General features: G+C 58.4%; 1 protein-coding gene across 4 annotated transcripts in view; it reads right to left on the bottom strand.

Annotated features, from left to right (window-relative positions):
• The window catches only part of SZT2 (SZT2 subunit of KICSTOR complex), a 50,133-nt gene that overhangs the window by 890 nt on the left and 26,927 nt on the right, over positions 1-22,316 (bottom strand). For 2 of the 4 annotated variants that reach the window (XM_045799770.2, XM_045799773.2), the window contains 44 exons: positions 21,988-22,234; positions 21,088-21,229; positions 20,838-20,930; positions 20,617-20,695; positions 20,220-20,513; positions 19,916-20,057; positions 19,652-19,759; positions 19,501-19,564; positions 19,111-19,296; positions 18,570-18,737; positions 18,402-18,480; positions 18,195-18,266; positions 17,809-18,010; positions 16,952-17,051; positions 16,119-16,248; positions 14,238-14,390; positions 14,056-14,158; positions 13,860-13,965; positions 13,661-13,772; positions 12,912-13,030; positions 12,641-12,805; positions 12,311-12,395; positions 11,998-12,162; positions 11,750-11,917; positions 11,284-11,417; positions 10,717-10,883; positions 10,475-10,572; positions 10,250-10,382; positions 9,996-10,126; positions 9,793-9,893; positions 9,544-9,720; positions 9,071-9,338; positions 8,895-8,974; positions 8,682-8,807; positions 8,359-8,558; positions 6,322-6,412; positions 6,079-6,159; positions 5,922-5,996; positions 3,293-3,506; positions 2,811-2,964; positions 2,537-2,659; positions 2,030-2,435; positions 1,784-1,900; positions 107-175 (listed from right to left, as the gene is read on the bottom strand). In XM_045799770.2, the coding sequence (XP_045655726.2) occupies positions 107-175; positions 1,784-1,900; positions 2,030-2,435; positions 2,537-2,659; positions 2,811-2,964; positions 3,293-3,506; positions 5,922-5,996; positions 6,079-6,159; positions 6,322-6,412; positions 8,359-8,558; positions 8,682-8,807; positions 8,895-8,974; positions 9,071-9,338; positions 9,544-9,720; positions 9,793-9,893; positions 9,996-10,126; positions 10,250-10,382; positions 10,475-10,572; positions 10,717-10,883; positions 11,284-11,417; positions 11,750-11,917; positions 11,998-12,162; positions 12,311-12,395; positions 12,641-12,805; positions 12,912-13,030; positions 13,661-13,772; positions 13,860-13,965; positions 14,056-14,158; positions 14,238-14,390; positions 16,119-16,248; positions 16,952-17,051; positions 17,809-18,010; positions 18,195-18,266; positions 18,402-18,480; positions 18,570-18,737; positions 19,111-19,296; positions 19,501-19,564; positions 19,652-19,759; positions 19,916-20,057; positions 20,220-20,513; positions 20,617-20,695; positions 20,838-20,930; positions 21,088-21,229; positions 21,988-22,234 (6,227 nt within the window). Of the gene's footprint in view, positions 1-106; positions 176-543; positions 1,671-1,783; positions 1,901-2,029; positions 2,436-2,536; positions 2,660-2,810; positions 2,965-3,292; positions 3,507-5,921; positions 5,997-6,078; positions 6,160-6,321; positions 6,413-8,358; positions 8,559-8,681; positions 8,808-8,894; positions 8,975-9,070; positions 9,339-9,543; positions 9,721-9,792; positions 9,894-9,995; positions 10,127-10,249; positions 10,383-10,474; positions 10,573-10,716; positions 10,884-11,283; positions 11,418-11,749; positions 11,918-11,997; positions 12,163-12,310; positions 12,396-12,640; positions 12,806-12,911; positions 13,031-13,660; positions 13,773-13,859; positions 13,966-14,055; positions 14,159-14,237; positions 14,391-16,118; positions 16,249-16,951; positions 17,052-17,808; positions 18,011-18,194; positions 18,267-18,401; positions 18,481-18,569; positions 18,738-19,110; positions 19,297-19,500; positions 19,565-19,651; positions 19,760-19,915; positions 20,058-20,219; positions 20,514-20,616; positions 20,696-20,837; positions 20,931-21,087; positions 21,230-21,987; positions 22,235-22,316 lie in introns of those variants that run through there. The other 2 variants (XM_045799771.2, XM_045799772.2) reach the window with 2 other exon arrangements.

The following is a 22,316-nucleotide window of genomic DNA, read 5'->3' as shown; positions in this document are numbered from 1 at the left end:
GGGATGCAGTGTTGAGGGAGGGCAGACACGGGGAGCAGGGACCTCAGCAGGCTCGCGGGGGAGCCTCCCACTAGGCTGACACAAAGCCCCTCACCCCTGTTCTCACCGTCTTTCCCAAGTGGGAATCCAGAAACACCAGCACAAAACAGTCGGTGAACTTCTGATTCAGCACAACCTGCAGTGAAAGACAAAGTGACATGGGGAGTGAGGTCTGTGTCACCTGAGGCAGTATCCACCTTCCTTGAGGGCATTCTGGAAGTGGGCCTGGTGTGAGGAAGGCCTGCTTCCATCACCACACCCGAGCCCACGTGCATTCCAGTCAGCCAGGACCTTGTCTCTGAACTGAACCTCAGTGCTCATCCTCGCTGGCTCTGTCAGCCCGACCAGCCTCCTCAGAATGAGGGGGAGGCGCCTGACTGGAAGGTTTCAGAGCTCGTCTATCTGGAGGCCCTGCACAAAGCTGGCACACTGAAGCCCGTCAGTGACGGAGAGTTCTCTACCCTTGGCATAACCCCTCCTTGCCTCCTGTCCTGGGTCTTGTAGTTTTTTTTTTTTTTTTTTAAAGATTTTATTTATTTATTTGACAGAGATAGAGACAGCCAACGAGAGAGGGAACACGAGCAGGAGGAGTGGGAGAGGAAGAAGCAGGCTCATAGCGGAGGAGCCTGATGTGGGGCTTGATCCCATAACGCCGGGATCACGCCCTGAGCCGAAGGCAGACGTTTAACCGCTGTGCCACCCAGGCGCCCCTGGGTCTTGTAGCTCTTTGACAATCCCCTGGGACTGTCCCCCTGTGCCTCACTGCCCCTCTGCTCAGCTCTGTGATCTCTTCCAGGTGATTCCCTCTACTCCCAGGCTTCAGTGACCACCTGTTCATGTAGCTGTTGCCCAGGTCTCTCTCTCTGGGCTCCAGTCTCCAGCATCCGTAAACCTAGAATGTGGTTCTGGGAGGGCCTCACGACCTCTGACTCGTCACCCTTCCCCCAAAGCCACACCTGCTTCAGCACTCCCACCACCCACAGGAGCACCCCCATCTGCTCATACCCCCTGCACAACTGCAGCCTTACCAACTCACCTCAGCATCCCAGGATGCCCCTTCGCACCCTGAAACTAGCCTTGCCCACAAGCAGTGTTGCGGGACCCCTCCCTACGGACAAGTTCCTACTTTTTTTGAAGTCTTCTTCTGAACGTCTCCTCTCCACAGCCACTGCTCTCATCAGGCCCACCTCTTCAGTCTCTTAACCCCCACGCTCTCTGGCTACCACCTGAGCCTTTTGCCCTCTACCGGGCCCAGGTAGTGCTTCAGCCTCTCACGTGCGCCTGGGGATTGGGCTGGACGGCACGTGCTGGGTCGGCGGGGCTGGGGCCTGAGAGTCTGCAAGCTCCCAGGTGTTGGCAAGCTCCCAGGTGTTGCCGCCACCACTGGTGTGAAGACCACACTTGGGGTAACGAGGCTTTAAAGCCTCCGCGGTCCTTCTTGGGATTTCAGCCGCTAAGAACAACCACTGATAAGGTTCCAGAGCTTGGCCTTCAGAGTCTCTAGCCAAAGGTTTGTGCTTTTTTTGTGAGCTTTTAAGGTCAGAGCCCTAGGCTGTTCTCACGAATCCTATGTCGAGGCTCGTGCTCAGTGCTTGAAGAGTTTCACATGGATTCCATTCCATCTAGGCTTCCTGCCAAAGCAGACCTTGTTTAGTTGGGCTGGGGCTCCTTCAGGGACCTCTCATCTCTCTGATGAGGCATTTGGCTATGTCTCCCCTTTCAGAGGAGTCTCAAAGAGACTTACCAAGTATTGAGTTCCCAAGTCTGGGCTCTGGAAATGGCGACAGCTCTGAGGAAAGCGGCTTAGGAGAACCTTGATAAGGCTCTGGTACCAGGAGACCGTCATGGACAGGAAGCAGTCCTAGGGGAAGGTCCATAGGGCTGGATCTGCAGTCCCAGGGCCACCTGAGATCTCTGCACCCTCTACCCTGGCTGCTGCTAGAATCCCTAGTATCCAAACCAGCCCCTTCTAGAACCCACAGCCGCTTACCAGCTGGGGATCAATGTCCCCAATGGATTTGGCATGGACTGCTTCCAGGAGCTCCTCCAGCTCTGCCAGGGCCAGGCGCCCCCCTAGCCGTAGCCGGTCAGGCCCTGGAGGCTCGAGCAAGAAGAGGCGCTTCCAGAGGGTGTCCCGACGGCAGTGCCCTCCAGCCAGGCGGACCAGCTGAGCCAGCCGTGCCCGAGCCACGCCCACCTCTGCAGCCAGTGGGGGGAACAGGGGAGCTGGTCCAGGGGCCAGACCAAGCCCTGAGGCCTCCCCAGGACTACCAGCTGAGCTCCCAGGAGCTTCTGGCTCAGGGGGCAGTCTGGGTGGCTTCCGGAACCGGCGCATGTCAGCGGTGAGTCTGGGGAAGAGCTCTCGTTGGCTGGTGAGCACCACGAAGAACTGCAGCCTGTGGTGGGGAGGGGGCAGGAATGGGGTGATCAGAGCAGGAGACACAGAGAGCGAGGGCACAGGGGAGGCTGCGCAATTCGAGGTGGGGGATCTGCTGACCGCAGAACGTGCCGCTCGGCTTCTCCTTGCTCTTCGAAGGGTGCAGCACAGTGACACACCAGCAGGGACACATCAAAGTCGTCCTGGTGACGAAGCCCCTCAGAGTCCAGGTAGGAGCCGGAGCTGTACAGTGGGGGTGGGGAAGATGCCAACCCCAAGGTTCTAATGAAGCCCATCCCTCTGGCTCGAGAAAACACGTTTCCCTACTGCCCGATGGCCCCGACCTCAGCTCCACCAGAGCACATGCTGGCACCGCCCCCCCCCACAACTTCACCTGTGCCAAGCCGATACCAGGGCATATTCATTATGTTCTGGGCCTCCGGGCCGGGCCATCCGCAACGGCTTCATGTGGTAGGAGCTGGCGTGGTCAGCTACGTAGTTGTACAGCTGGTGAGCAGCAATGAGCGGCGTGGAGAGCTCCAGTGTCCCTGGGGGGCAAGTTACAGGAGACCCTGAGCGTGCGACAGACACACTGCATAGGTAGGACAGGGGACAGACGTTCCTAAGGCTCTGACAGGTGGATTGGCTCTGCTTTTCCGCAGGGGCTCCAAAGGTCCTGTAGAACATGGAGACGGGCCCAAAGTGGCTCAGAACAGAGAGCGGGGTCTAAACTTTGATAGGAAACAGTGTGAAGAACTTAAGACACAAGCCAGAAACACGGAGACACAGTCCAAGTGACATGAGGTGATTAACAGCACCGGACAGGAGGTGCAGAGGTTCTATCTCTGGCTCACCGGCTTGCCCTTGGGCACCGACCTTGGTAAATGTGATTGCGGCCAAAGTGCGGCCCGTCGGGGTGGTGGGCCAGGAAGTGGCGCAGGAAGGTGGTCAGGTGGTAGCCGTGCCGCAGCACCAGGTGGGCGCCCAGCACGTGCTGGTGCACGAGGCGCAGGTGGAAGTCGTAGCTGAACGAGTGCACGTGCATCAGGTCCCGCACCTTGTCGCATTCCTCCGTGAACAGCATGGACAGCTAGGGGGAGCAGCGGGGACCCGGTCAGGACCCGGCAGGCTGCCCAGCACATTCCCGTCTCCCTCCCTTTCCCATGGGAAGAGGAAGTTCGTATTCCCCCTGTTGCTGTGGGCCCAGGGGAACCCCCTCTGCCGGAATGACTTCTGTGGGAAGCCCTCAGTGTATTCTTTTTTCATACAGAACTATCGTTCTGTTTACGTGAAACTACGACTGTTTTGATAGATCGGCCTTTGTACTCCAGCCCAGGTTCTGCTAAAGTCCGGCACAGACCCACTGATGCAAAACATACTTGTTTACTGCCTGCCAGGTACTGTTTGAGCGCTGGGGATACACTGGGAGAGGAGCAAAATCTAGGAAAAGCAAAATCTATGGAAAATCTAGGGAAGGGCCGCAGTTTTACGCAGGCGGCCAGGGGAGGCCAGGCATGGCATGTGCTCCTGGGAAGTCTTTCCTGGCTTCTCCCACCTCTCCACCTTGACCTTCCCATCAAACTACCTGCTATTCCCAGATATCACATGTTCTCTTCACACTCTTGTACCTGCTTGTTCTCTGCCTGGAATGCTGCTCTCCCTGCTCCCCAAATCTGGCTAGCTCCTACTTGTTCGTGAAGTGTCCTCTGGGACATCCTGCCAAGGCTAGGCCAGGGTGGGCCTCCTCTAATTGATCTGTGAATGAATGAATGAACCATGGACGGAGGAAGAAAGGCAGACAGAGACACGGAGCTGGTGCTTCTCCTGGCAGAAGTCACCGCCACCGAGAGTGTGTTAGCGGCTGGATCCGTGGTGCCTGGCTGCCTGGACCTACACGCCCATGCCCTCCAAAGCACTGGGCGCAGGAGTTATAGAAAAGGAAAGAGCTGGCTGCCGAAGGAGCGACAGCCTAGGGGTCAGAGTAGCCGTGTGGTCTTGGCTGAGTCACAGTGTCTCGGTTTCAGCTCCCTCACCCACACAGAGATAAAGCAGAGGTCTTTGTAAAGCTAGAGAACGTGTGATAAACTGAACTGCCCACGGATTACGACGATCGCGAGCACTAAGCGGTGCCCGGGGAAGGCGCTCAGATGCTCATGGAGGAGGGGAAGAAGTGAGGGAGGCCGGGGGACATAATTCAGGCTCAGGGACGTCGCTGACCTGGCTGTCGGGGATGGTGCATGGTGGTGTGCGTTAGCTGAGGGCTCCGGCCACAGACCTGGATTTCAGCCCCAGTCCTGCCGCCGACTAGCGTGTGCTCAGGGGGCACTTACTAAACCTCCGTGGGGGGCACAGGTCCCCTTATGTGCGCAGCAGGAGGAAAACTCTCCCCTCCTCTGAGTACGCATCCCCCACACTTAGTAACAACAGCAGCAGTACAAGCGATTTAGAAATCTACGTAGGGTCAGCGATTACACAAGTAGGGGAGACAGAGCCAACTGGATGGAGATCAGGGGCAGAAAGCCACAAGGACTTCCAGAAGCTCGAGAGAGTCATGGAGCTGGGTCTTTCCCACAAGCAGGACAGCAGAGTGTGAACACGTACCTGCCTCTCCAGAGCTCCCTCTGGAGCCCTTTGGAGCACTCTGGCCCAGGGAGCTTTCTGCACGTAAAGTCACCACGCTTTCTGGGTCACCTTATCCCATGATGTCTGGACTAGGTGTCCACACTCAAGGCAAAGGCAACCACCATCCATTGGCTGGATGCGAACTATCCAGATATGAGGAGTCAGGCAGACTAGGCCCAGTCAGATCCTGATCCCAGGAATGAGATGAGAGGCACAAAGAAGGCACAGGCCCTCACACAACTTGCCTGGTGACCGAAGGAGCAGAACTAACTCAAGTCCAGAGGGCTTCAGGTCCCTGACCTCACTCGATCCTGACTCGTTCTGAGCACTGCTGGGAGCTGGGCCCTCATGGGTAGAGAGGCCCTGCCCTGAGGCAGACAGACAGGGACATAAATAACAACCAAGTGCCAGGGGTATGCTGTGTGGCTGGGAACTCTGGTCCTCATTCTAAGTGTTAGTGGCGATCCTGACAAAGCCTGGCTGTCTCCAGCTCTAGGTCAGGCCAGGAATGCCCATGGCACAGACGTACCCATGTGTCAGATTACCCACTATGTTCACAGGTCCTCACTGACCATCTAGGGTTATGGATCGCCCACAGTGCCAGGCTCCTGTCAGTGCCATGATGACCACAGGGCCCGACCAGCCACTGTGCTGGGCACCTTCTGCCTCCAGTGCTATGGTGGAATATAGCTCTGGCCCGCTGCCAGAATGGGGCTGATGGGTGGATGACCCAGTCGTGGTGCCGGAATGGCCACTGACCTGGCCAGTCCCCAGCAAGAGATCACCACTGGCCCAGACGACCCGTGCATTCCTCTTACTGGCCACAGCGCACTGGGGATGCGCTATGCCTGAGATCCTCTATTTCTCTGTCCCCACCACATACCTGAGAGTTGACAGCTTGGCCCATGGGGATTCGGGAACATTCGAGGGCAAACTGTTTGACACAGAAGTAACAGCCCTGGAGAGAGGGTGAAGATGAGGTCAGGAGGGCAAGAGACGGGTGGGTCTGGCTCTCCCCACTCACTGTTCCTCCCGCTCACCTGAAAAGCTAGCTCCATGAGGATGATGCCCCCGGGCAGTGCCCGCTGCAGGTGGTAGGTGGTGACCGGAGAGCCAGTGCTCTAAAGAAAGGAGAAAGACTAGGGTTCAAGGGCAAGGGTTGGGGATTCATAAGCCTCAAACCAGCAGGGGAGTCCTCTGGGTCAGTGATTCTGGCTCAGTGACACCTGGGTCTGGGGCATCGCTGATGGCACTGTCAGGGAAGGTACACAATGATGCATTACCTTGGGGCTCCCGTCAGTCTTGGTTTTAGGGCAGGAGAAGGAGCCGCGACCCTCCGTTCCAAGGATAGCCATGGCCCGCAGCCGGCTGGTGCTGCAGAAAAGAAGAGGGAGGAGGATGAGGCAGGCCAGTGGGGAAGCAGTCTGGCCAGTAGACCCACAGTCGCTTTCACGGGCAAGCGTTCTGCAGGAGTGGAGACGGGGCTGGAGAGGCGAAGGACCTGTTTGGGGTACTGTGCTGTGTAAGCAGCTGCGACTGGAGTCCAGGTCTAGACTGCACGCGGCAGGGCTCCGCAGCAGCTCCTGCTCTAAGGGGAAACTGGAGGAGTGTTCCGTGGGGGGGTAGAGAGCAGGCCCCTCTCCACCAGTGAGAGGAGAGGGGTCAGGTTAGGGCGTGAGAAGCTGCTGAGACTACGGGGAGACACCATGAGGGGATGGAGATGTCCCTGTACTGGGGGGAGTGGGGATGGGGGGAAGAGGAAAAATCAAGGATATGCTTGATAGCCTGGTTAGGTACCTTCCTCTGAGAGGAAAAAGGGGTTCTCTTTTGACTGAGAAATGGCAGTTTTAGGGTCCCACAGGCCTACTCAACTCAGAGGTAAGGGGAGAAGAGAAGCAGGGAAGGTACTGCGAACAAGGGAAACAGCAAGGGCCAGCAGGGTTCACGCATTACCTCGGGAGCTATGCACCGCCAGAGCTCTTGCTGGCGATCTGGGGTTGGGGGGGGCGCTGTGTGTCAAAGCCTCTGGCGAAAAGAAATGTCTCATTTAATCCTCAAGGAAATTGGAACGAGACTTAAGCAGTGATCGGTGATGGTTAAAGACTGGTGAGAGAGGAAGGCCTAACTATAAATTTGGCTCTAGAAACGTATTTTTCACCCTACTGTCTTTTTTAAAAAAATTATTTTATTTTTTTAAGTAGGCTCTACACCCAGCGTGGAGCTTGATTTCATGACCCTAAGATCAAGACCTAAGCTGAGATCAAGAGTCAGACACCCAACTGGCTGAGCCACCCAGGTGCCCCCGGTGTCTTTTGTTTTAAAAAGGTACCCAGACTTTTGGGAAGAGCTTCAAACTGAATGGAAAGTATGGAAACTGAAGTCTTTCAGAGACGCTCCTTTAGGGGGACCTGAGAGGGCAGCAAGCAGAGCTCCTCCTCGGGCCCTCCCCAGAAACGAGAGGGGCGGGGTCCCCGAGGAGCAGGCCTGTCCTTTCTTCCTAATGCCTGGAACAGGGAGGGAGGCTGGGAGCTGGACAGCTGGTTTCAGAAACGCTAAGGAGCTGGAACCGGCGCTCTGGCCACGTGGTGTCCCGAGTAAGAAGTACAACCTGCACACAGAAGTAAGCGTGTGCAGCACGAAGAGGTGCGTCCCCACAGCCACTGGGAAGGTGCTGAGAACACAGAATCTGGAGGCTCCAGTGTCGAGAGGAACATAAAAGCAGGGGCCACAGAAATGGGAATCTGAAATGTGATGGAGGACAGGAAAGGTGGCCGTGTGTCACTGTGCTCTGGGGAGCTGAAAGGTGGTGACAGAGGAGCTGCCTACTTTGCAAGACTCAGACCTGTCACGACTGCCCCACAACGGGCCGGAGGACAGTGACACAGGCGGGCCTGGCGCAGAGGTCCCTGGTGAGAGAGACTAACTCGGCGAGGACAGGGCTCCCTGGGCCACGAACCATGAGAAATACCCGGAGAGGTCCCTGCGGTGATGGGGCCGGGAATCATTAAGCCCCAGATCCAGAAGCCTAGGAGCTCCCCGTGCGTGGATGCACACCGGCCGTCAGCACGCAAGACGGCCGTGGGTGTGAGCCTGTGAGGATGTACGCAGCTGTGCATACACCTGTGCGGCCGTGAGGCTCACAGGACGAGCCTGCGGCCCGTGCGAAGGCGACCCTGACCCTCGTGGATGTGTTCTGCCCGGTGGGATTGACGTGCACAAGGCCCACGTGGTTCAGATGGGGCCCGGGTGAAGATAGTGAGGCTGTGTGGGGCCTCGCCTGCAGCGGGGGAGGGGAGCGAGAGGGGAGGAAGGGGGCTCACCTGCGGGCAGGTGAGGGGGGCCGCAGCGGCACGAGCACGAAGCCCATGCTCTGCAGGTACTGCACGTACTGCTGCAGGAAAGCCAAGCTCAGCTCCTTCAGCCAAGGCTCCTCGCGGGCACCCGGCGCAGGTGCGTCCGAGGGCTCGCAGCTCGCAGGGGCCTCCCGGCTCCCAGCCCCCGACTCGGGGCGATGGCGCCGCTGTGGGAGTGGAGATTAAGGCAGGTTCTAGCCGCTGTCAACCGCACCACGGGAGTGAAGGACGGAGGGCACGGCGGCTAAAGGGAAGTCCCATGGGAGAAACCCAGGAGTCTGGAGCCTCACCTGGCCCTCGGGGGGCCCAGAGGTCTCTGGGGGCCCATGCAGCCAGGCAGCGGGGTCGAAGAGCAGGGCCGTGGCACAGTAATGCACCAGGCGGGACGACTGCTTCAGGGTCTCAAGCTCTGTGGCCTGGGGAGATGAGGCAGTGAGTGCTAGCACGGTGGCCAGGAAAGGATCACAGGACGCTCACGGAGGACACGGGCTTGGGCCACTCACACTGATGGGCATGCTGGCTGGGGCAGAACGCTGCTGCCAGGTCACAAACAGGTTCTCCATCTTCATCTGGCGCTCCAGCTCTGGGGGGTGCGGGCATTAGTCACGGCCCCCAGGAGCTGTCACTCCTCTCCCTCCCACACTCCACAGACTGCCCCTGCCCAGCCCACGGCCCTCACCTCTGCGCTCTGCCATCTTGATCTCCAAGAACTGTTGTCCATGGTAGGTGACGGGATCAGGGGGTCTGGGCACAGGACCGAGTGAGGAGCTGGGGCGGGCAGCCGTGATATCCCTCAGGGCCTCATCGAAGGGGAATGTATCCAGGGGAAGGGGGCCCCCGCCCCGAGAGGATGCACTCAGCCGGCCCTGTTCACGGCTCAGGGGGGGGCTTGCACTCCGGATGAGGGTCTCCGCTTCCATGGTAGGCAGGAGGAACGGGTTTGGCTCCTGAGAGAGACGGAGTGTCACAATGGGTTCAGGGCCTTTGCCTTCAGACACCCTCTCCCAACCCATGGCCTCCTCTCTCAGATGCTCCCTCCCCCCACTGCCTCTGCCCTCAGTCTGTCCCCTCTCCCCTGCTTCTGGACTGGCACTTCCTTGAACTAATCCCGTAGGAACCAGAACTAGAGGAGGGAGCCCGAGCAACGGGCACCTTTTCATCCCGCACCGGGAAGTCCAACTGGCCGTAATGATGGAAGAGCCCAAGCTTTTGGCTCAGGAGGCAGAAGATGAGGTGGGCACGCGAGTTCTGCCACTGCACGAGGCGAACCAGCGCTCGGCCCAACGCCGCTCCCAGGTCTGGAGCCCAGTTGTAGGTCAGCAGCTGCAGCTGGAAGTCAGGGGTAGGGTCAGTGAGATCACTGTACCCCTTCTCCCACCCAGCCCCTGGCCCCACATCTACCTTCTTGTCCACGACCTCCAGCAGCAAGAACCTCTGCCGGGGAGCACTTCTCCCGGAGCTCCCGTCACCTCCTGGCTCAAAGCGCTGCACGGCTTTGGCAGCTGGAGGGGGGAGCGCTAAATTGGGGTCTGGAGGCAGATCCCCTGGAGCCCATCCTGCCCCCGCAGAACTCTGAGCTCACCCCCTCTAGGCCATGCCCTCACCCTGCTGGGTTGGTCTCCTCCACTGCAAGAAGTTCCTTCCCAGAAGCAGCAGATGCCGCTCCATTGCGGGGCGTGGTGCTGGGCCCAGCTGTCCAAGGGAGCAAGGACTGAAGATCTCTGGCTCTGAACCCCTGGAGGGAGGAAGGGAGGGACAGAGAGCAGACCAACCATGCATGGCCCCACTCCCTGGCCATCACCTCCCAGGCCTAGCCCCCACCTGTCTGAGCTCAGCCCCCAGGAGACCCCCAACTCACAAATGCTGTTCAAAGACACGGACACTGGTGTCTCCGGCCATTGACGTGACCAGAGTGGTGAACTCAGAGAGGACAGATGGAAGGAGAAATCGGGACACCATGTGGGTGGAGCTCCTGGACACTGAGGCACAACCTGGAACCGGGGCAGAGAAGTCACAGTGGGGCTGTAGGATGGGGACCAGGCCATGGGGTTGAGTACAGGGGACGGGGGTGCTGGGGTCTCACCAATCTGAACCATAAACTCCATCCAGCGCTGAGTCACACGAGCAAACACAGGCTGCAGGGTCCCCACCTCACCCTCTTCTAGCTGTGTGGTCCGGCGTCTGAAGACACAGCGGGAGTAAGAGCCCCACCTCCACACGTGATGCGTGTGTGCTTACATACACCCAACACCCACCTGTGACTTCAAAACCCCCCATGATGTGACAAGACGACAGACAGACAGACAGACAGACAGACACACACACCTTTGTCTCTGGGCTCCAGAATCTGGGCCTGGTGCCCGCTCAGTTCCACCCGGAGTCCGAACACTTTCAGTTTTGTGACGCCTCCGGCCCCGGGTGTCTTCTGGCCGATCCAGGACAATGTCATCAGTTGTTTTGGGGGAACCCAAGTCCCCACATTCTGTTTTACTCTGGGGGCAAGGCAGTGAATGAGGAAGTGCTGCTGGGAAGGGGGATGGTGTGAAGGATGGGGGTGTCGAGGACCAGTAACGAGAGCCTGGGGGGTTTGGAGGCCCAGGGGCAGGCTCTGGCCTTGGGGAGCACTCAGCTTTCCCGAGCCCTGGCACCCTCACTGGTAAAAGCCCTACTTCTCCCGCGGGCGGCTGTGAGGGCTCCGTGAGAAAAGGGAAGTGAGGGCGCTTGTTAAGCCGAGGCTTGCTACGTCAGAACCTGCCCCGCTGCACCCCCCGAGGGACAGCACTGCTTTATGTAACAGGCCATCCGGGGCCAGGTCTACGGGGTGTAGGGGAGTTAGGGGACGGGCACGAAGGCAGATGCCAACTCCACCACCTCTTCCCACCCTCTCATTACCAGCATATCCCAGAAGCTACGCCGGCCAGCTTTGCTGGGGGGAGTCACAGGCTCCCCGGGGCCGGGGCCAGGGGGAAAGGTGCTAGCTCGGCCCGCAGGGCTCTTAGCTTCCAACGACCCGCTCCGGAGACTTCCTGTGGACATGAGACGTGACAGACTCCTGTCACTGACCACCAATGCCTACTTCAGACGGTATGAGAGCGACTTGCCCCCTATTCCACCTGTTAGTCAATGTCGGTGTATGCAGCTGACAGCTACGTGTTTGTGTGAGGGGTTCCTGAGGAGGACCAACTGCACGTGTGCACTTCTGCTGGCATGTCGCCCTGCTGACGCAGAGAAGATAAAGGACAACTGAATGTGTACTTCAGAGGGAGCCTCTGTGATGCCTTCCCAGACGCCCACCTTTGCAACCTCACCGGAAACAGCGTACTGCCTGGGCCTGGCACGTTCTCTGGACCCCACGTACCTGGAGATGTGTCCTCTGTACACAGTGAGGCTGGCAGCAGCCGCAGCTCCATGATGGCATCAGCCAGGGCCTGGCGGGCTGCTCCCCGGAGCTTCTCCTCCAGCTGCACAATACTGATGTTCCCCTTCTCCCACACATCCAGTCGAAGCCGTGGGGCCCCATTCTGAGCTGGAGGAAAGAACGGGGGTGACGTGAGGGTGCCCTCTGGTTCCCAGAGCATTAACTGAACACACCCTCCACTGGCCCACCTGAAGAACTGTCCGGCACGATCGGGCAGCGAGTGACCTGGGTCAGCTGCTCAAATTCCTCCTCTTGCAGTGGGTCTAGGGGCCCCGGAGAGGAGGGGGGCCATGATGCCAGTGAGATGGGGCTCCCGCTTTCATCCACGAATGCTAGAGTGATGCAGGCAACCCCTGTAGAAACCCACACGAAGGCTCAAACCCAAGACCTCCAGGTCGTCCTGAGCTGTAAGGCTGGGCAAGGCCCCGTCAGCCGCAAGGCAGGAAAAGGCTCTTGCAAGCGCGCGGGAGTGGCACAGGCCTGCGCCCTGCAGCGTCGTACCTTTGCCGCCGGTGCCCTGTCCACCAGGCTTGTTATACAAGTAGATGTCCAAGTCGGGGAGGCCGCCCTGTGGTGGCAGCGGGTGCTGGCGAGAGAAGCACCACCGAGAACTAAGCCCAAGCAGATGGACGGGAAGCATCAGGGGATGGTATCCACAGCAGGGAACGGCGGACAGGCATCGCCAGGAGCGCGGGAAGACACAGGTAGACAATAAAGGCGCAGGGGTGGGGGAGGCAGGGTGTATCCAGGTCCACAGGCGAAGGGGAGCTGCGGGCACCCGCAGGGAAGGATTCCGCAGTCAGGGGAGCGCGGCAAGGGGCCGAAGCTCACCTGGAAGTGGTTGCGGCTGTTGCTGTCCGTGTACTTGGGAGAGTGCAGGAAGACCAGCAGGCTCTGCCGCAGGTACCAGGCCAGGGCAGGGAGCCAGGGCCTGCAGGAGGCAGGGAGGGCCAGATGCAGCACTTCTGATGGGGGACTGCCGGGCGGCTGGATGAACTGCAGAGAGCAGGGAGGGGCGTCAGAGCTGCCCGGAGAGGGTAGAGCACAGACTGTCCCCGCACCCGAGCCTCGGAGGGCGGCCAGAGGCTGGGAGGGAGCTGACCTCCACATCAGCGGGTGTCAGCTTGCAGTTCCGAACAAGCATGACCGTGATGACATCCAGCGTGGCCTCGTCCAGGCGCCGACGCAGGACCCGTACTAGCTCATCGGTAATCTCTGGACCTTGACACAGCCACGGCAGGAAGGTGGGGACCCTGGCAGAGGAGCCGGCAACCCCCAGACCGGCCCCTGACTCCCAGACTTGAACATCCCCCCACATACTGGAGGCAGCCAGCACTAGGCTCTAGTTCTGCCAGGTTCTAGTTCACTGTGTACCTGCACAGGTGAGTGTCACCTCTCAAAGCCTCAGTGTCCTCATCTGTAAGATGGGAGTAATAATAACATCTACCTGGTAGGTAACGGTCTTAGCGCAAGGCCCCGTCCACGTTAAACCAGCCGTAAACGTGAGCTGCGACAGCCAGTTGCCTACAGGGTACCTCATGCTCACATTGCCCAAACTGAACCCATGACCTTCACCCCAAACCTGCCCTTGGTCTCCAGCCGGTGAGCCAGCATCCACCCAGTCATCCAGGCCAGATACTCAGGGTCAGCTTTAATGACTCCTCTTTCTCGAGCTACATTCAGTCACCTGCAAGGCCTACCCTCTAAACATGTCTGTCTGTCCCGCCCGGCTCCTGCTTGAGGGAACCCAGAGCACGGCATGAGCTAGAGCAGAAAGGTGCTAAGAGAAGTCTCGGGAGGATCCCAGAATCTCCTCTGGTCACTCCCCTGCCCCCTCCACACAGCGCTTACCTGCTTGCCCCACGCCATGCACCAGCAGCTGGATATGCCTGTCCACCTGGCCCACAGGACGAGCAGTGTCGGAACTGCGGCTAGAAGCCATGTCCAGGGGAGACCGAGGACCCTACAGGGAAACTGGGGTCAGGGCCTGGCTCCAGGGGGCAAAGTATGAAGGGAGCACAGGGGCATCGGGGGTGGGGGTGATACGTACTGAGGCTTCCTCAGAGTAGATGGGCTCCTGGCTTCGGGACAGAGCTAGGGAGGGGGGCAACGTGTCACCTTCCCATGGCCGCTCGCTGCAGGACGTCTCCAGGAGCCTGGGAGAGAGCGGCACAGTCTTTTGGACATACCGCCTCTGCCACCATCCTTGACCCCTGCTTTACCACCTCTTCCCGGGGCCCACGTACCGCAGGTAGTACACAGCCTTCGTTGCTCGTTCCTGATAGACAAACATATTCTTCCGGTTCACCACAGAAAAGGCATTAAGAACGGAGCGCAGGGCCTGGATGGCTGTGGGAATAATAGGGGCTCAGGACACCCCTTCTCCAGGTCCCCCCCCCCTGCCTGCCCTCTCATACCCATCACACACCCCGAGAGACCCCCATGCTGGGCCCCATTTTCAGGCGCGAATGGACTCGAATCACGGTTCCCCATACAACGTCACAGGAGAAATGGCCAGGGACAAACTGCATTGTGGCGGCTAGATACCCTCGGGGTGCACAGCTCTCATCAGCAGCGTAATCTGGGGAGAAGGGAGACAGTGATCAGAAGCGGAACACGGCCCTCTGCTCTCCTACTTCTCACTTATGAACTGGCTACTTGTTCTCACTCCCCAGGACTCCTGGGCCCTATCTATTACCCTGCAAGGGAAAGAGTCATTTCAGATAACAAGGCAGGACCATGCTCTCAGGAAGCCAGGTCACAGCACAAAGGGTCTCAGGGACATGTGGAGAAGGAGCTAAGAAGAGGTGTCAGGTAAGGCAGAGCATGAGAAAATCCTGAAGATAATGTCAAGACACTCTGGCTGTGTCGTAATGTAATATATAACATACACCCCGTCCACGTACTCACAGGCAGTGGCAATGAGAACCCCGTTAGAACCAAGACGACAGGAGTGCTGGTACACACCCGCAGAGTCAGGGAAAACACTGCTCTGAAGGACAGCTATTCCAAAAGAAACCATAGGGCAGCAGGGCAGAATGCAGGAGCCCAAGGACACAGTCCAGTGCTTGTCTGCCCCTTTCCAACTTCCCAGGTTGATGAGCCTCCCCGTACGGCAGAAGTGGCCATCTGGTTTCCCAGAGAACTGCTGCCAGATGTGAGCAGCGTATAGAGCACACAGGAGGCTGTCTGGAACGGAATGCTGGCTGCTGAGGGCTCTAGCAAAACCATGTGGAGAGACTATAATGAGGAAGCGCCGTCTCCGGGCTCTGACCGTCTTCTGTCGCACACTGCTAGAAGGCATTGCAGCAAAGGTGCGCGGCTATCCTAGCTCATGCTCAATGTGCAGAATAAGCCATCAAACCCTGGGAAGTCCGCTAATTAGGGGAATGGTGCTGTGATATGGAGCACACCTCAGGATGTGCTGAGAGATGTGATGTCCGGGACTGTTAGGAACGTTCACCTATAGACTTGCTGAGAATATTAAAACAAGAAGTGGTCTGATTTTACTTTTAAACCAGATGAGAGAACTGCAAAGGAAGGACATCATTTGGTTTTCCCCTCTGAGCTGGGGTGAGGGGTCATCAGGAGTAAGAGAAGAGAGCGAAGTGTCAAGACTTCAATTAGCATCTCGAGAAGAGTATCGGACTTCCTAACCGCAACCAGAAATCTCAGGAAGCCCAAAGGGGTCCTGTGCCTGCCTGTCAGGAGGGACAGCCGATCTGAAGGCAAATCCTCCTACCAGGCCTTAAGCTCCTCCCCTCTGATCTTCTCCCACCTGTGACCTGGCCGACTCGCTCACCCCCTCCCCCACACCATTCCTCGGCCCTATTACCCAAAGGGGAGAGATGGTCATTTTGGAAAGGAAGGTGGGGCCAGGCAGAGGCGCAGCCTTAGGAAGACAAGTGCCCCTTCCACAGTCCCTTTTCTCCTGTGTTCTTCAACCGTTCCTTGTCTCCTGGCTCCTTCACTGTGGAACATACATGTGCTCGAGTCCGGCTTGTTGTCAAATTCCTTGTGTGCCTGCCACACTACCTGAACGAGTCTTTCTTCTCTGCCCCACCCGTGTAAGATCCTCCCACTTGTCTCCCCTGGTTCCTAGTCCCACCCCTCCGCCAAAACTACTTTCACTAATGACACACGGGAACTCTCAACAGCCAAACTCAGTGACCCTTTTCTGTCCTATCCTCTCTGCTCTCCTGGCACAGGTGACCAAGTCACGGTGACCCTACCTTCATCTTCTCACCCAAGTAGGGACACAGGAAGGGCGGCAGCAGCCCATGAGGGAGGCTCCTGGGTGGGGTCTCACCATCGCTCGGCAGCGGTGCCCGCTGACGGGAGTGGAAGGGGGTCTCGCTGCGCCACAGATCCTCTTCACTTTCGGCCACCAGAAGAGAGTTACACACGTGACTGTCATGGAGGTCCTGCAGAAGCAGCCGCTGGGAGGAGGAGCCAGGTATCAGGGAACTGAAATAGTCCTCATACAATTGGTGGCGGTCAGGGGTGATCAAAGGCCAGAGAGGATGCCCGTTATCACGGGGGGTCAGTGGTCAAGAGAGCATCAGTAATCACTGGGGGCGTCAGAGATGTGTCTCACAGTCACCGGGCTTAGGGTTCTGAATTCCAGGTTAGGAACACTCGTCCCTCCTCTTTGCCAGAATCTGTTCCCCATCCTTCAGGTCTCAGCTTAAAAAAATAAATTCTTTCCCTGACACTTCAGAAGGTCAGACCCTGTCCTACGTGCTCGTCGCACTTTCTACTTTTCCTCTGTATGATTCTTCATAATCGTAGTGGAAATAATTCATGTAATTTAGTTGTTCAATGTCTATCTCCCTCACTCGACGCAAGCTCTAAAGAGTCAGGGTTTCCCTGTCACGTTCACTATTATATCCCTAATGCTAGCGCAATGCCGCAGATGAACAGCTCACAGCCAGGGTCTGGGAGAGTGACCCATGTTACTGGGAGTGGGTGAGGGAGCGTGCCCCAGTTTGCAGAGCCCAGGGAGTGAGAGCACCCCAGACTAGGTGTCTAAGGAAATGTCCAAGATGGATCTAGAGCCTCCGAAGGTCAAGTTCCTGGAAAGCCCTTCCTCGCTGAGCAGTGTCCCAAGCCTAGACAGCCCTGCTCCCAGCTGTCCCTTACCTGGTTGACCTCCCTGCAGATCTCCCCAACTCGCCTCACCAGGAGCTGCTGCAGGTGGCGACACTCGGTGCCTGGCCCCCCATCCTCCCGAATCAGGCTCCTGGAGGGGAGGGATGGCTCAGACACAGTTGGGGGGGCGGGGGCTTGGGAGCTGGGGCCAAGAGAAGCCATGAAAAGAGAGTAGGACTGGACCGAGGGAGGCAAACATGGTGGAAACGGGAAGAGCGGAATTCTCTGCAGCAATTATGGAAGCACAGACTCCAGGCTCATCAGCTTCCACAAGGGCAGCGCACCAAAGCTTCCTTTCTCTCCATTCCCAGATCTTCAGCAGGAGGGTGGTCTGCCCTTCTCAAACCCACTCCACCCCATGACAGGAGCCATATTTAACCGGGGGCCTTGCTGGGAGTCCTGGATCTGCCCTTTCCTGTGACCTTGGGCAAGTATTTAACTTACCTGTGCTTGAGTTTCTTCACCCCTGCCACAAGGAGAATAATACAGTCTAGGACTGTGGCATAGATGAAAGGAGCTGATCCAGGCGGAACACTCAGAACAGCGTCTGCCACGTGTAAGTGCTTGGTAAATATCACCTGTTAGTCCCATGTCAACTTCTGAAGCTGCTCTGAACTGTGGAAGCTCTTAATGCTTGGCTAGGAGCCCAAATCTTACCAGCTCTGAACTCCATTAGGAAAGCAGAGAGTGACCTGCTCTGCTATAGGCTGTGGGAAGTGGTCAGAATAGTCAGACCCCTGCCCAAACCCTCGGTCCCAAGTCTTACTCTGGAACGACCCTGGAGAGGAGTGTTGTGGGACCAGGGGAAAGCAGCGGACATCGGAGTCAGGGTGCAAGGCCCTGCTTACCGTGCGTGGGCGTACACTTCTACACGGTCCTGCAGCACCCGAACGATGAGCCAGAAGTCAGGAAGGCAGGGCCCAGAGAGGCCTGAGAACGAAGGCTGGGGAGGTGCTGGCCCAGGTGGGGTCTGCAACGTGAAGGGAGCCTTCTCCCCCAGGGTCTCATTGGGACCCTCACTGTCTGAGCCACTGCTGCCACCATCGTAACCTGTGTCAAACGTGAAGTTCAGCCCCATCCTTTGGCTCATCTGATCCTCCAAGCGTATCAGGCTTGATGGGCCTGGTCCCTTCACGTCAGTCCCTTCTGATGTCCCCTGCCCAGTCCTTCTGCCGCACAGCCCTGCGTCTGCCTCCCATCAGCTTAGAGTCCTCCCCGCGTTGTCCCAGCTTACCCAGGTGGTCAGAGTCCACGCTGCCCTGACTGGACATAAGGCTCAGTCCCCAGCTGGGCCCAGGCTGGCTCCCTGGGAAGAGAAGGGAAAGGCCTGGAACCTCTACTGATCTTGCTCAGGACCGCCGTCCAAAAATGGAAACAGGGCCAGGGATCTACAAGTCCCTGGTCCTAGCCCCCAGACTTTGTTGCCCAAGTCCTCTCTTACCTCCCTGTGGCAGGCTGAGGAGTGGAGCGCCCTCAGAACCCTCTGGGGAGCCAGGGGCTTGGGGGCTGGCTGTCAGGGCCTGAGGGGCAAGAAATCAGAACTGAATACAAGCCCCCACACATCTACCTCCACCCCCTCCATTTCCAGGTCATCCCAGGAAAGGCTCACCCCCCCTTCGATGCCTTCGGCCCTGTCCTCATGGCTGTGCCAAGCCCAGGCTGCTGAAGGGGGCTCCCCCTGGGATGCCCCTGGCTGTTGGCCAACTGCCACAAAGAAGAAGCCACTGTCAGGATCCTCAAGAAGAGCATGGCCAGGGAGGTGAAGGCGGCGGAACTCCTGGGGAGCAGGAGCCAAGGTCACAGTTAAGGCAAGAGCAGCCCTGCCTATTCATGGCACCCCACACTTCCTCATCAGATCCTCACGACCACCTGGTGAAGCAGACACTGGCACCCCCATTGCTGAGGTACCCAGAGAGTCAGGGACTTGCCTAGACTTCAATAAGGCCTGGTGGCAAGGAGGGAGGCTGGGTCTCTTCCTCTTCCCACTGAGTTGGGCTGCCAGGCATGGGGTGAGGGACAATGTGGTGAGGAGGCTGTCCGGAGGGCAATGCTACGGACTCAAACCAGGAGAGGCCCTTCTACTTCTGTATCTGGAGTCCAGGGAAGAACGGGCCCCAGGATGACCAGGGGGTGTTATGAGGGCAGCGTACCTCCTTGAACTGTGTGAGGGAACGTTCTGGCCCAAACACAAAACTCAGTGGCAGGGTCTGGCGAAGGCAGGTGCTGCGTCCAGGAGAGCTACGGATGTGGGCAGCTGCCCGGTGCAGGGCAGGGCTCTGTGGGATGCCCCCTCTTCGGAGGGCCCCCACCATCTCATCCTCCAGCAACCAGTGGATCTATAATCACAGAGCAATCCGGGAAGTGGCAAAGGGCACCTCCCCTGCCGCTTGGGGCATCACCTCCCTCGCAGACTAGAAGACCCTGCCTCACAGATTAGGGTGTCCTTACTTTGATCCCAGAATAAAGGGGCCCCTTCCTTACTCATATGCTGGCCAGGGTATCAGTTACAGTGCTTAGCTTGGGGGAGGGAAGGCCCTCACCTCACTCATGGTGGTCTCAATAGCCAGTCTGTGGGGTGTGGCCAAGTTGGATAGTCCGGGGTGCCTAAGTGGAAGAAAGGTTTAGATGTTGGTTTCCAGAAAACAAAACTGACAAGGAGCGAGGAACTCTGAGAGGCAGAAGGGGAAGTACCTGTCTTCTTCTGGGGGTGGCAGTGGGGGCCCCAGGCCATCATCCGACCTTAAAGATGATGGCTGCCCTGGGGATCGTGGGAATGAAGCACTGCTTTCAGACGTGGACCTGAATAGGGTAGGAGTGAAGGTCAAAGATCAACTACTCTCTTCCTAGACCTCCTCAGCACTCCTTTCTTGGAATCCTTAAGGCGTCCCTAGATTCCTTTAATGGGCCCCTACCCCAGCAAGGCCCAGACCGCCCCCACCAAACTTGCTGCCACACCGGTGGTGCTGAGGGTCCGAGGTCGGGGGAAGCTCCACTTCCAGAGGCAAGGTCAGCACGAAGACGTCCAGGGTAACACTGAGGTCCCTCAGGGGCACTCGGCCTCCAACGGGGGGGCCCTCCAGACTGGAAAGCACCTGGCCTGGGAGAGGCGGACAGTCAGGGGTTGCTGGAGCCCGGGGACAAGCACAGACTTCAAGTCCCTGTGCTAATGAGTTATAGCCGTAGGTTCTGCCCCCGACCCCCCAAAAGGCAGGCGGGCTGTACTGGGACCTGTGCCCCGCCCGGGGTACCCCAGACTCACCCAGGCAGGTGGGCAGACTGCACACGGGGACTGAGTTGTGCTGCCCGCGCAGCCGCACAGAGCACGTGAGGTGCAGGAAGAGAGGCGGCAGGTCACGCACCAGGCTCTCAGGCCCCGTCGGTGAGTCGCCCCCCAGGATACTGAAGGAGTCCTCATCAGGGTTCACGGTGTCTGCATCTGACAGCGAGGTGGAGTCAAGCCCCGCCGGCCCCAGGTCAGGCTCACGGCTCTCGCGGTATTCTACCTCCAGCTCTGGGTCACTCTCGGTGACGACACAGCAGGCTGACGTGTCTCCTAGACGGGGATGCACGTCGTGTGCTTATTGGGGCAGGCTGGCAAAGGGCCCCGAATCCTGGCTTGAAGCAGCCTTCCCACCTCTCCCCACTTGCCCACACACCTTCTTCTCCTATGAGCTCAGCTTCTGAGAACTCCAGGTCACTGACTTTTCTGTCTACTGTGTCCCGGGGGCCCTCATCCTGAGCAAAAGAAAGAGACAGCTTTATCCAAGGCCAGACAAGAGCCACATCGGAGCCTCAAGGAGCCAAGAGTCAAAAGGATCTGGGTGGGCGTGTGGGGCTATGGCTTGGGGGTCTGAGACAAAGAGAGGAAGCCACTGACCTCTCGCCGGCTGGATGGAGGGCAATAGAAGAAGTAGTGTGGATTGGAGGGCACCGTGCGGAAGTGAAGACCGCTGATCTCCAGGAACTTCTCCTGTTAGGGGGTTAGGAGGAGACTATTATGCCAGCCGGCCCTCAGCAGAATACTCCCCCCAGCCTAGAGTAAACATCTACGCACCCTGCCCCAGGAGAGCACACCGCACCGGGGCAGGCGCGACTCCACCCTCCTCTTCCTCCACCAAGCGTCCCACCTGGATGAGACTATGAAGGGCGTCATGCGCCTCTCCTCTGAGCTGGCAGACGTCCGTCAGAGAGATCTCCAGGCTAGGGTCTGGGTTGCCAGGGACACGGCTGCTCTGAAACTCAGGCTCGCTGAGGTCCTCGGTCTCTATGCTGAGTGGTCAGGGTGGGGGTGAGGGGCGTCGAGGCGTTAAGAGCCACCAAATCCTGGAGGAGCCTGCTTCCCTACTGGGAGCAGCACGCACCGTCTTTGGCTCTAGCAAGGGTGCTTAGCACGACGGCACAGGCAGTGGCAGAGGTAAGGAGAACCACCCCACACATTTTGGCTCGAACCCCCACGTTTCTTAACGACTGGACTCCCAGCTTTCTGACTCAGACCACTGGGTGATCTCATTCACTGTGGAAGAACACAGGTGGGGAGAAAATGCCCAGATTCGGGGCATGACAGGTAGAGGGTCCAGAGCTCCAGACAGGGAACTGGGCTGGAGTTTGGGCCTGGCGTCATCAGCACCCTCCTCCCTGTGTTTCTTCTGTATCCCTGATGCTAATACACTGCAGAGGGCCAGACACACACCTGTCTGCTCGCTGGTCTTCCTCCCTCCCTTCATCAGGGACCTGCTGGGGACTCAGCAGCGAGTGACACACTCTGAAACTCACAGAGTGGTTCCAGGAATTACTACTATTGCATGAGGGTCCCCAGAACAAGCTCCTACTTTCACTGATGGCAGCCGGCAACTCTACCCCTCACCCAGCTCACCACTCCACGCCAGAAGAGGAGAGAAAAAGAAGAGACTGATAAGTGGGAGCAAGAAGCCAACTGCCTCCCCGGTGTGTGGGCATGACCTCGCACAGCCCTACGCCTGGCTCGGACCTCATGCAACCCCGACACGTCATTCCAGGACCGTCCTAACCTGGACTCAGAAGCCAGGACAGCTCGTTCCCGAGGCTCGGGGCCCTCCTCGATGCTGCTGCTGAAGGGCCCAGGGCTGAGAGGCCCAGGGCTTGGGGGTGCCTGGGGCAAACCCCGTGTGTGGCCACACAGTGCAAGCAGGAAAGGGGTGATGTCTACTTCTTGTAGTAGCTCCTCGCAGGCATCGACCGCTATCAGCAAGTCCTGCGAGGAGACACTCTGCGCTTGCTGCAAACTCCGGAACAGCCCTGAGGAAGCGGAAAGGGCCATGACGGTCAAGCTCTGGAACGGCCCCTCCAGTCCCCATGCCCGTAATCCCACAAGGCCCCC

The sequence above is a fragment of the Ursus americanus genome, chromosome 12 (genome assembly GCF_024610735.1).
Source record: "Ursus americanus isolate L20-20 chromosome 12, mUrsAme1.1.p, whole genome shotgun sequence".
Lineage (NCBI taxonomy): Eukaryota > Metazoa > Chordata > Mammalia > Carnivora > Ursidae > Ursus > Ursus americanus.
This window is presented reverse-complemented; position numbering and strand designations above follow the sequence as displayed.